We start from the raw sequence: 13,240 nt of genomic DNA on the forward strand, positions 1-13,240 counted from the left end.
AAGGTTGCTGTCGCCCAGCAATAGTCACTCACAGACAAGATCCAAAATAGTATCGCAACTGAGCGATTCACAGGCTCAGTGGTTCTGCAAACTACCAGCCTTGACGAAACAAGTGAACGGATTGAAGTTGGACATTGGAACGACTTACTACACGACACCAAGCGAAGCGAGGTTAACCGTGCAAAAGACAAGTGCCTCTCACCCGGAATCATTATCTAAATGATGGCTTTAGCCGATGACTTTCTGACTGCCTCTCAGCTTGCACCCCAGGTTAGCCACCACACTGGATGACGATCAGAGCAGAATTACGCGTTCGCAACCTGAATTCCGCGGTATCAAGAGGTCCACCCGAACACCGAAATAATAGGAAGACGTAAAAATGGTGCTAGAGAAAATTTTCCGATATTCAACCAACAAAGAATTAAAAAGCAAGAAAAAAGAAAAAACAACAGTAACAAGAGAAAGCAAGCGAAATTAAGTGAACCATGGCCTAAATCGTAAAGGCAAACTGCACGAAAAAGGAAGAATCGCAAATATAAAAAAGAAACAATCTTCTAAGAGAAAACGATACAGGATTGTGGGTGGGGGAGGGGTGAAATGGTGCGAACGACTCGCCAGACCAAAACCATCTGGAAGTGCAAAGTGCTAGGATCCAGTGACTGGTGAGAACTGATGAATGTACGAAGCACGTAATTGATGGAAAAGTGAGTCGATGGGCTAGATAAAAAAAGAGGGTTGCATGCGAATAGATTTGAATGAGCAATCATTCTGGCTGGACGCAAAAATGGAAGCGACTAGACAGAGGTGAGTGATTTTGACGAGTAGGGAACATACAATCCTAAGCACTGAAAATGCGAACGATTATGGACACGTTCCCTGTTATCAACCAGTAGGTGAAAAGTGAATGCTTGGAGTGAGAAAGTGCCTGGGGGGGCTTGTCGAATCTGTCGTGAGCTGGTAAAACAATGTAGTGGGAAGGGAGAGGGACAATTCAGAACTTCAAAATCAATCTACGTCATTAATGCTTTCCAAACGTGACCTGGACGGTGGAGTGTGTGGAGCGGATCCATTTGGCGTGAGCGCTGCAGCAGCACACGGATGTGTTAGATCAAGGGAGTCGAAGTGACTGAGCAGGGAATCGGCGGGTGTTGTGTTACAACCCAATAGACCGGGATGCAGCACTGAGTTCGAAACAGGTTCGACTGCAATGTTATTCCCATTGGATGGTGAGGCGGGAGGGTCGGGTGTCCAGTACTGTTCACTTGTATTGGGAGTGTCCGCTAACATGGAAAAAAAAACAAGAAGAGTAAGCTGGTTCGATAGTTTGGTCAACAATTTTCCTAAAGATGTTACCAACCACCAAGAGACTCACCGCGGTCACGTTGTTTTGAGCCTGTCGCAGGTGGTGATGTCACATTAATGGACATGAGACCATTGGCTGAACCCTTTGGTTCAGGGAGGTCGATCTGGGGGTTTAGACAGGCGTCTCCGTCGGCCGGGGTCCGTCCAGGAAACTCCGAATGGAGCTGATTGCTGGAAAATACTTCATCGTAGTTGTCTCTCAATGGTTTTGGTGTTGAAGAATACTCTTGATCAGGATGACTTTGAGTTGCTTCAGGGGGCAAACTTGGTTTGCTTTGATCCGACGTTTCTTTGTTTGTGGTTAAAGCATCTGGAAGTTGACAAACGGGTAAACGAAAACCAGGTGTGAAATAAAGGAGTTGTACCTTTTGTGTGCGATTTTTTTCAAATGAAAGGATTATTTTGGGAGCTCATAAATTCAAAAGTACAAACATAGTGGAATAAAATAGATTGGGTGGATGCAGCGAGACCAGATGAGTTTCAAAAACTGAGACAGCCTGACGAAGAATGAGTTCCCGTACTGCTAGAAACCGCATTACGAGGCGGTTTGGAGATAAAGTCTAACTACCGCCTATGGTAGGAGTGTGATGACAGTGAGTTGCTTCGTTTGGGGATTGTGCTGTTCCCAATTCAAAGCAGTCCCTACGGCAGTTCCTCGAACGAGCAGCATACTACAACCGATTGGTCAGGGATTTGAACACGATTGCTGCTCCACTGTACGACTTGCTTGGGCGAAATAGGGAATTCGAATCGAAAAGAAAAGCACATAGGGCTTTCGAACGTGTCAAAGAGCGGATGCTGGATCAGCAAACTGCCCATGGTCGGAGAGATATTTACTGTTGCAACGGACGTTAGCGAAAGCGGAGGAATGGAGTCATAGTGTCAGTCGTAACCTGACTAATACTGAGCAGAAGTGCTCAACTACTGAGAAAGAATGTTTGGCGATCTTATGGATCCTAGATAAGTGGAGGTCATAACTGCTTGGACAAAAATCTCATGTTGAGACCGATCACAAACCTCTGAAGTGGATCAGGACCATCAGAGATCCTCGCGGAAAGCTCGCACGCTGGGCACTCCGGTTGCAAGGGACTTCGCGCCGAAGGGCTTTCCTCCTCGAGACCGGAATCTCCATACTTATAAAAGTAGTGATACCAGATTTCATTATCATGTCCTTACATTGTGACAAGTACTGGGACTGTACCACTCCTAACGACGACGAACAACAAGGATAATCTTTCTCGGTCCCAGATTTGTTTTGACTCCATTGAGCGTTAGAAACTGGAGTTGTCTGGTTGTGAAGGGTGCACCTTCTAAATTCTGTTTTCTTACGAAAGACTTGTACGCGTCCTCTCTTAACCGAACACGTGTCTCCGGCAAATTTTCTCCTGAGTTTACATCTAATGATGTCAGACAGGGATGTTGTCTGTCACCTTCTTTTTGACTTTGTAATCGATGTGCTGCTCAAGTTTTCCTTACCTGCTTCTGAACTCTCATGGATCGGAATGCTCCCGGGCGTTCACTCACGGACATTGAGTACGTTGATGATATTATTTCCTTTGGGTAAGGCCCTTTAGATATACAAAGTGTTTTAAACAATCTAAATGATTCTGTTGCACAGCTCGGGGCGTCTTTTGAACCTGTGAAGTGCTGCGGCAAAAATGGGTGGGATCAAATCCAAACTTCATGTTTTCAAATAAAATCGTTCGCCTGGACACCTGCAGAAGTCCCAGCGGACTGGTGAAAAAGGAAATCACCTTTCGAAAAAGTTTGGTGACAATCGGTAGATTAATTTATTGCTGGAAATCACTTCCCTAATTGAATAGGCCAGGGCAATGTTTACAAAACCCAACACTTGTGTCGACAAGATGACATCATTTTGACCGAGTATTCATAACAAGTCAAAGATGACTATGGGCTGAGGCAAGTGTGCTGACACCCCAAATTTCTAACGAAAGTCAGCAGAACATATTTCGCACTTCGAGATTAGTGATGGGCATCGTTTAGTTGACGTCGCTACTACGAAAATGGGATTGAAGGGAGAAAACATCAGCACAACAAGCAGTACGCTCACAAAGCAGTAGATCAGACACCATTTAAAATTGTTAAGCCCCATACAGTAAGTTTTCATTATACTCTGAAGATTTGCGATTTCAGCCTCTACGGGAACGTGACAGTCTCTCGTGGGTAGGTAAACGACTTGGTTTCTATTGATAGTTTCACACCCTGAAGGAATCGCGCTCATCCGGTCTTGGAGTATCAAAAAGCAATATACTTCGTGTCCAGGGGAGATGTGCCTTTTGTATCAGATTCGCCTTAAGCTGTTCACGTTCCCTCAGCAAGGGTTTTCCAACGATGATTAATGCCAGTACGCTTCTCCTCTATGAAAACCCCCACAAGTTCCGGTGTCAACATCATTCAGCTGCGATGTCCTTTGGGCACACAGCTGTCAAGCAGTCTTTTATGGCCTGTTTGGAATTCTTTAATCGTTTTCTTAACACTGTTATCATGCAGTCCTACCATACATGCAAACGTGTGGTCTGTGTGGCTAATAGATTCCACTGCCATATTTGAAAATTGAAGTTAGTCTGTGTGTCATATTTAGAAGTTGAAGTTGGGAAAACTGCAATAGTTTAGGCGCGATTACGCGGCAACTGTATCAGCAAACGATATTCTCTAGTCCTGAGCTTAGAGTATCCGTGTATCTTATGTCATAGCACATGACGCAAAGCAGTGGTGTTGATATGGAAATTTAGCACAGCACTTCGTGCCGAAATGTTCAGAATACCCTGTGACCTCAACTACTGCTCACCGAGTGAGATACAGCGTGCAGTGTGTGGGCCTGAAGTGCTTAAAAACAGCGTAGACGGCACGAACCGGACCGATACGTGTGCCGCATTTGAAAATGATTTATTATTGTGTTCTCCGTCATTGTCAAACAAGAGCCTCAGAGAATATTTGAGACTGGTTAACTTCGGAGGAATTTTGCGTATCACACACAGAGAGGTAACGAATCAATGGTCCAGGACCGTAACACAGTTGGTGCAGTGAGTTGACAGGTCGGAATGTGTGGGTGTCAGTATTTGCGGACAAAAAAGAAGTGAAGCATGCGTCTGGTGTAGTGAATCGACCCATCAGCATTGATGGTTCATATTGATGGAAGCTTCGAAGAAGGAACTTTAGCAGTCAAAACAGGAAACTATCCCGTTTCACAGGATGTTGTGTTCGGGTGTCACACCACAGGGGATTAGAATCACTGGTCTGTCAAGCGGTACTGAGAAGCTCACAGGTATTTTCATCGGAGCAATGAGTGGAAGAAACCGATTGGGTGGACATGGGTCATGAACAAGACCGTGTGTGATCGTGAGCATACGAGAACACATTTAGTTACGGCTGGATTGCAAATAGCTTATCGTGGTGATATTAAGGAATGTTGAAAGTAGCAAGCCAGAAAATGAGTGCCCACGTTATGCTAAATAGATTCCTCAGAAGGTAAACAGTCTCTCGTGGGTAGGTAAACGACTTGGTTTCTATTGATAGTTTCACACCCTGAAGGAATCGCGCTCATCCGGTCTTGGAGTATCAAAAAGCAATATACTTCGTGTCCAGGGGAGATGTGCCTTTTGTATCAGATTCGCCTTAAGCTGTTCACGTTCCCTCAGCAAGGGTTTTCCAACGATGATTAATGCCAGTACGCTTCTCCTCTATGAAAACCCCCACAAGTTCCGGTGTCAACATCATTCAGCTGCGATGTCCTTTGGGCACACAGCTGTCAAGCAGTCTTTTATGGCCTGTTTGGAATTCTTTAATCGTTTTCTTAACACTGTTATCATGCAGTCCTACCATACATGCAAACGTGTGGTCTGTGTGGCTAATAGATTCCACTGCCATATTTGAAAATTGAAGTTAGTCTGTGTGTCATATTTAGAAGTTGAAGTTGGGAAAACTGCAATAGTTTAGGCGCGATTACGCGGCAACTGTATCAGCAAACGATATTCTCTAGTCCTGAGCTTAGAGTATCCGTGTATCTTATGTCATAGCACATGACGCAAAGCAGTGGTGTTGATATGGAAATTTAGCACAGCACTTCGTGCCGAAATGTTCAGAATACCCTGTGACCTCAACTACTGCTCACCGAGTGAGATACAGCGTGCAGTGTGTGGGCCTGAAGTGCTTAAAAACAGCGTAGACGGCACGAACCGGACCGATACGTGTGCCGCATTTGAAAATGATTTATTATTGTGTTCTCCGTCATTGTCAAACAAGAGCCTCAGAGAATATTTGAGACTGGTTAACTTCGGAGGAATTTTGCGTATCACACACAGAGAGGTAACGAATCAATGGTCCAGGACCGTAACACAGTTGGTGCAGTGAGTTGACAGGTCGGAATGTGTGGGTGTCAGTATTTGCGGACAAAAAAGAAGTGAAGCATGCGTCTGGTGTAGTGAATCGACCCATCAGCATTGATGGTTCATATTGATGGAAGCTTCGAAGAAGGAACTTTAGCAGTCAAAACAGGAAACTATCCCGTTTCACAGGATGTTGTGTTCGGGTGTCACACCACAGGGGATTAGAATCACTGGTCTGTCAAGCGGTACTGAGAAGCTCACAGGTATTTTCATCGGAGCAATGAGTGGAAGAAACCGATTGGGTGGACATGGGTCATGAACAAGACCGTGTGTGATCGTGAGCATACGAGAACACATTTAGTTACGGCTGGATTGCAAATAGCTTATCGTGGTGATATTAAGGAATGTTGAAAGTAGCAAGCCAGAAAATGAGTGCCCACGTTATGCTAAATAGATTCCTCAGAAGGTAAGTATCAGGAAGGTCAGCATCCTGAAAGCAACCACTGAATGCCCGAAATCTACCGAGACTCTCAGCTCCGCTAGATGTTGACCAGACAGACAACGCCCCCTCAATATGCAGCGCGTCACAGCCTAGCATCAAACCCAGACAGCTCGAGTCAGCGTTGATCAAGGTCAGACAACGCCTCCGCAATATGCAGCACGTCGCTGCCTCGTACCAAAGCCAGACCGCGTGAGTCAGCATTGGACCAAGTTCAGACAGTGTCCTTCCAATAAAAAGCTTGAGGCCGTTGTACTTTTCACACTCGCACGCACTCGCGCTGTCGCAACCACTTTGTTGGAGTATAGCTATTGTGTTCCCTTCCGTGAGCCCTTTTCTTTCCGACACTAGGCACTGGAGCGGGTCAGCAGCAAATACCACAGGCCGACGAATCAGCAGATATAACAGTGAGTCCACTTGGGAAACTGCATTAGCACGACACGACTCGCACCTTTCTTCCAGCATTTAAATATGCGCAAAAAAACGAGCTGCATGGTCTTACCAGGTCTGTGGTCGAAATGTGGTCCGTAGAATGATAATTCTATAGAGCGGACGCTGGTGGAAAAGAGTGTCCGCTCCTCAAGGGAATTTCTGTATGCGTACCACATGGTCATAGGTATAGGCGTTCAGCTGCAGCACCCTTCGGGTGGCTAGCTGCCATGCCACCAGAAGGAAGCACGAGGGCTGGAATGCTGCCAGGTTGCCCAAGCCTAGACAGGAGAAGTCGAGAGGCAGAGGTCGGGTTCGAATCACGGACCTTCCGGTTAGGAAATTGGCGCTCTAACCACTTGAGCCATCTCGCCCCTGGTCATAGGTATTGACCATTAGGACAACCTAAACCTCGTTACTGAATAACCAGGTAACGAGTCAAACAAGCATACAATGACAAGGAGGTTGGTGAGGACAGGTGAGGATGCTAACGCATGGAGATGTGATTGTCAGGTTTTCGAAGTAGTCTACATCAATGAAACCAGAAACAAACGACGGAGTTCAGTGTGACAGAACACGAGAAAACCAAAGTCTCTCAGAGATGGCAATGTGAAAATATTTGGGAATTTTCAATAAAGGTTTCGTCCTGTAAGTGAGGCCAAACCATACCGAAACGCCAAAAAACAGACAACTGTTTCGTCCTTATTGAGACCCATCAAAAGTGCGATACCGCAACTGGGATACCAGTTCTATGACACTCTAGTAGATAGTTTTGCCTTTGCAGACGACTGTGTCGTGTGTGCAGAAAGTCAGGCTCGCATTAAAGAGAAGCTTGAAGTTACCGCAGTCGACTTGGGGAGAGCTGCTTAGAAGATAAACGCCCGAAAGACGGAAGCGAGGGTTATTTGTGGGGATAGGGAACATCGGGCGACAGCAGTCATAATAGAACCATTTTGCTTTGCTGAGGAACTCGTCACTCCTGGGACTTCCTAAGGTCATAGTCAATGACTTGTGTTTGCTTGCGTAATGACGACACTTTTATGCGTGGCACATAGCGGTGAGTGAACATTCTTGCCATTGAATCTCACACCAGACCCAGTATGACGGACACTGATGCGCGAGTCTTGACTGTGCTGGCACCTTGAAGAGCAATCAGCATTGTTTGTCCTTTCCTCGGTTGTTGGTCTTTTTACGCGTGTTTCCATAGCAAATATTCTTACAAACGTTGGGATTCATCTTGTCTGACTGGAACTGTTGGTGACATGACTTCGAATGAGACGCCTTTCTCTTCTTATCTAATATTATCCTGTAACCCCTACAGATTCATTGCCTGCATTTACTTTTCATGTCTGTGACCATGCTCTTCAAAAATAAGTGATAGTATAAGATAAGAGGTAGACATCTTACCCTTATCTGAACAGAACAAAGACGCAATGTGTGGCTCTTAGCGCTAACTGGGAGGTTACACCATTACAATAATAATGAAATCAGTCATTTGTTTATGAGCAAGGTCGTCATTCGTACTGAAATCTCCTTTCTATCGACCGAATAATGCGGCACAGAGCTAAGCAAAGACAAACCTTGAGATGCATCAGAAGTGACCGTTTCTGATCGAGTCGTGTTCGGGTTTTCTTTTTCGCATGTCACCTGGAATCTAGACACTTCAGTGATGCCGCTGACAGCTGATGCTGAGGAATCAGGTACTGCCGTGTGCTCTGTTGCTCCCGAAACAGCAGATGGCTTTCGTTCCTCAGGAGTCGGTGAACCACCTGCTGACAAGACCTTACCAAGAACCATGGCGACCTTTCCGGAGCTAGGAACACCGTTCACAGCGACGGGCGTGTCAATCGCCCCCCTACTTGTAGAGTTGTTGTTGTTGTTGTTAACTATAGGCGCAGATTGCACGACTGGGGCAGGCCGGGCTTGCACAAAAACACCTAAAACAAGAAAGGGAAAGCAGGCAAGTTAGTTCAGAATGTATGGAACAGACTGTTTCCGAGAAACATGACGTTTCCCCTGAAAAAAGATCGAGCTGCAAGTGGCCACCGCCATTTTGGCAGCAGAGCTTGAAAAAGAAAAGGCACGATAAGGCTAGTGCAGATCAAGGCATGAGAGTCCCATTATCCATCATTGCTGGCGAATCCCTGTGGGTATAGGGACGTGCAAAAAATAAACGTACAAGATAGAAACACTTAAGTGTTCAAAAAACATGGAAGGACTTAGTGGGGAGGAGTTATGCAGATTGGAAGTGTAGATGTTCAGCTTGAGAGGAGACATTGATGTCAGAAGCGCAGTTCTACATACTAGTCACCAAGGTCAATATGACCCGTTTAGAGATACCGACCCTCTTACACCTACTAGGATGTAAGATGTGGACCATGCAGGTGGCAAATGAGGCTCCATTTGACTCGTGGTGCTTTTGAGGCAGTCGACAGACGTTCACTGGGACTGTTTTACTATGGATGGCGCCTAAACCACTGAGTTACCTCGAGCACGTTCAAACATGCTGGGAAAACGAAAAATGACATTTCAGCCCTTGCTGTACATCGTCCTGGAAAGGTGTCCTGAACTGAGCTTGTAGTCAACTACCTAATGGGAGATGCATCTAGGACAAATGTATCGGTGTTTTGGACGACAACTCAAAATGATTTACCGATGGAACGTCACTGATAGAAGCCGAAATACCAAACATTGCTCAAATCGTTTTTTCGAAAACAGGAAAGTCAAGTGGCGACTTCCTTGGAGGTTATACACAGACATAAACAACAATAAGCTTCCAAGCCACCAATACAAAACAGTTATTTGGAAAAATATTGGGATTGCTCAGGAAATGACCATTCCAAACATTACCGAAAAAAGCAATTCCGCTTCGTTTTACCTCGATGACTTGATTCACTTCCCGGTGCTCAAGACTGCACAAAGATAGGAAGTATCCTTCGTTTGTTAGGAAACATTTAGTAGCGTCCCGAAAAGCTCATGCACACGAGATATTTGGTCCTTGTTGGCAGGTGGGTGTGGATAAGGCTGGTCGTGTGGTCAATAACATCGGACCGCACGCCCGCGTGGATGAGGAATCTGAGTGTTGGACTAGCCAGCCGCTGACTTGAGCAGCTAACCTGACCACTGGTGAATTGCCAAACCAATTGTCACATTATTTAAAAAAAAACGAACTGCACTCTTGCATTCAGAATCTACCAAAAACGCTGTATTCCGTGCGGAAACCGTGATGTCCAAACACACATTTTCACTTTGAACGGCACAAACTTCCTAGTTCTCCTGTTAATGAATTATCTGATAAACTGGCAACGTACCGGGCCCACGATTTGGTGGTGTTGTTGGTGAGGATGTCTTCCGGACAACTGCTTGACCTCTAAACCACGCCGAAGCATCTGAACCGAAAGAAAAAGTGGTGAATTTTCAAGAACAGTAAGCAAAGGATCCAGCAGAGCAGATAAGATAATAGAGAGGGGCAAGAAACGTTGCATGTATCAAAAAACATCTTCGCATCAGCCGATACGGATTCCAGTTGCCCACCCAAGTTACACCAGTAGTTTTCAATCTCCTTGGCCCTCTCCAGCAGGACTAGGTTCAACCCCTTTCCTCACTGGAAAAGTTCAGTTCGACGAGGAAATAAATTGATACTTATTCACGCTTTTGTTGCGAATTGGGTCAAATAAGTGTGGTGTGCTTAAAACGCTGTGAAACTGACTCGTAAAGAATGGTACAGAAATTTGAGGCAGCAAGCGCGTGACCTTTGCTTCTTCTCAAGGCCGTCAGACCCCGTCACAGAGGTGAGCACCTTCTGTCAATCACTGAGTGGTACCGTAATTCGTCACGATCTACGAAAAACTTCCGGTTATGGCGTCTTTCCTTGTCGCCCAAACCAACTTCTATCCTTCAGTATTTTTCATCGACTGAGAAAGAGTAATAGCCACGAGTCACAAGGCCCCAGGCTCGCTTTTTAGCAAGCAACCGTGTCACTTCAGGTATTTGACAGCCATCATCAACATAGCATAACATCACTGTTTAAGATCGATGCTTCCCTGTCGTACAAACATAACTTATTTGAAAACTTTGTTGTGGAAAAAATTGGATGAAAAACAGACTGTTGGCCCATCACGATCAAGCCAAGGTGGCCGTTCCAGACAACTGGGATGAATCCATAATAGCACCCAATTTCTAAAACGGTGCTCACAAAGAATGTGGTAATAGCAGGTGTTGGTTTGACTCCCGTTATAACAAGGTTACTGGCATCACTGATTCTTCGTCATCTTACGGCGGCACGCGAATCCTTGACCCTAAGCATCAAGCAAGACTACGTGGCCGCTTCAAGTCCGAATGGGATCGGTGAAATACCAAAACTATAATTGAACAATGGCCTTTCAGTAAGCAGCTCATACTTTGGTCCATGCGCCGTTCCAATCACAGTTCATGGATCATCCTACTTCCGGTTTGGCGAATGTACTCCCAGGAAAACAGTACACCCATCCTCTAATTGAAAAGTGAATGATCAAAACACGTCCGTTTGAATTTGCCAAAACGAGACTCCAGTGAAGTCTTCATGCCACGGTGCAGAACAAGCAGACAAGAAGTTGCTATCCAGAGCGAAACTTGAAAGAGGCTAGGCCACGTATGTGAAGTATATGTTGTAAGGCTGTGTTGGATTGTCAAGATAAAACTCAACGAGAGAAGGAACAAAGTTACCCCATTTAGCCTTAAAAAAGCTGGCACATGGGGTGGTCGAAAGTTCTATTTCCGACGTACCTGAACTTGGATGTCGGTAAGCTAGTCCCATAGGACCACCTCGCCGCCGATGATTCCAGCTCACTGATGCATTGTCGACAAACGCTGGTCCATCATAGTAATGTGATGGTTGTCGACGGGGAAGGGAATGGCTACCCCCTGCATGATCTGCTGAACTGCCAGATGACTGAGAGGAAATAGTACCACGATCCACGGACGTAGTGGATTGTTGTATTGTCGGAGTAGATGCTGGTGATGGAGGAGTAGCTGCATCCTCCCGACACGGTGTAGCAGTTGGGGTCGGCGTCCTGGGGAGTGGTGAGCGTGAATTCTCAGAGGTTGCAAAGTTACGTTGCGATTTAAATTGCAACCATTCTGCCGGAAGGGGATGTTAATAAAAATTAGGTGGTGACTGGAAAGCTTGGGCGGATTCACATGTACAGAGAAAAAGTTAGTCTCTCTGCGCCCTCAACCAATTCGAATCAAAGCAGGGGAGGAATTGACTTGCAGAGCAGATTGTTACGCTGCAAAGGACGTTCACATATGGTAACAAAGTTTAATTCCTGCCCACTTTGGGGTATATTTTAAGTCCTGTCTCGTGATAGGAAATGAAATGTTCTGCGATCTCGTCCCGCATGGACTTTCGTATGGACCGCTAACAAATCATGTATTCTACGTGGTCATCATCAGAAACCAGTAGCAAAATATCCCATAGATATCGTATTCTGTCCTTTTTTACTGAATGCGTATTTTTTTATAAGGGGCGGGTCTGTTTGAACATAGAACAAACCAAGAAATGCGTACAGGATCAATGAAAACCAGACTGGACGGGTTAAAAAACACTGAGGGAATGGTGCAATGAGGGTTTAGTCTTATAAGCTATAGGAGGTCCATCGTGCGAATTCTTTTCCCTAGAGCACACCGGATTGGCTCTGCCGACACCGTTGACACCGAGGCCGAACGCAAACGGGAAAATTCGAAGCAGAATAGGTATTCCGACGCGTTTACGAGAGTATACTCCAAACCCACCAAAATGCCTCTGCACCCAAGAAAAAGTACACATCCAACTATATTTCAGATGTGGCCAACTGGACAGGTAACCACCTCTGAAACGCAGTAGAGGGTGTAGCTCTCAATACAGTTTAGTTCAGTTTTTAGGCCCAAAACCCGTGCAACAAAATTCAGTGATTCTGGCTTCTAAAGCTTCGTTCACCGACGATGATGAGGAAAACGGAGGCGATGACCCAGGTAGTTCATTGACACCGAATGGTTCTGTTGGTCTGGTCTGGTAATGATTGGAAGCTACGCACTGAAGGCGATAGCTTCGATGCAAGACCGCCGTTGGCTACGTGACACAGTCCTATCTGTAGGGACACTAACCATTGGTTTGTCCCGTCCAGCGGTCCCCATCCAAGAAGGCAGCTACCAATGTGCATCTCCAACTGCTGACTTCATGCAACTTTCCCAACTGACGAGAATACCGATACCATAAGCGAAAGATAGCTTGATCAAACTGCCCACCTCACAATGCGTACACTTATATGTTCCTGTGGGTACACATACATGTATAAAAACAGAGACATTTATCTGTTCGGATACCTGAACACCTGCCCGTGTGGTTATTCTGATCAATCGATAAAGTAACGAGGTACTTTATCAGCGAAAACCTTTTGGATGTAGCCTGTTAGACTCATTCAGGATTGTTTGTCGTCACAATGGGGACTCACCTACATGTTGGGCTAAATATGTTGGAGCAAATTTGACAACTCCTCATGTCGGAATCACATTTTTACGCTTATAAATCGATCAAAATAAAAAGGGATTATTCCTTCCCAAAAGCTTTATTTATCTTATATATATA

General features: G+C 45.5%; 1 protein-coding gene across 1 annotated transcript in view; it reads right to left on the minus strand.

Annotated features, from left to right (window-relative positions):
* Nucleotides 1–382: 382 nt before the first annotated feature.
* Nucleotides 383–13,240, minus strand: part of T265_07970 (hypothetical protein) — a gene marked incomplete at both ends in the record, with an annotated part of 15,882 nt that continues 3,024 nt past the window's right edge. The window contains 5 exons of the mRNA XM_009173647.1: nt 383–1,280; nt 1,373–1,672; nt 8,217–8,573; nt 9,948–10,025; nt 11,401–11,754. Of these exons, the coding sequence (XP_009171911.1) occupies nt 1,006–1,280; nt 1,373–1,672; nt 8,217–8,573; nt 9,948–10,025; nt 11,401–11,754 (1,364 nt within the window). The remainder of the gene's footprint in view (nt 1,281–1,372; nt 1,673–8,216; nt 8,574–9,947; nt 10,026–11,400; nt 11,755–13,240) is intronic.

This window comes from Opisthorchis viverrini (genome assembly GCF_000715545.1).
Source record: "Opisthorchis viverrini unplaced genomic scaffold opera_v5_192, whole genome shotgun sequence".
NCBI lineage: Eukaryota > Metazoa > Platyhelminthes > Trematoda > Opisthorchiida > Opisthorchiidae > Opisthorchis > Opisthorchis viverrini.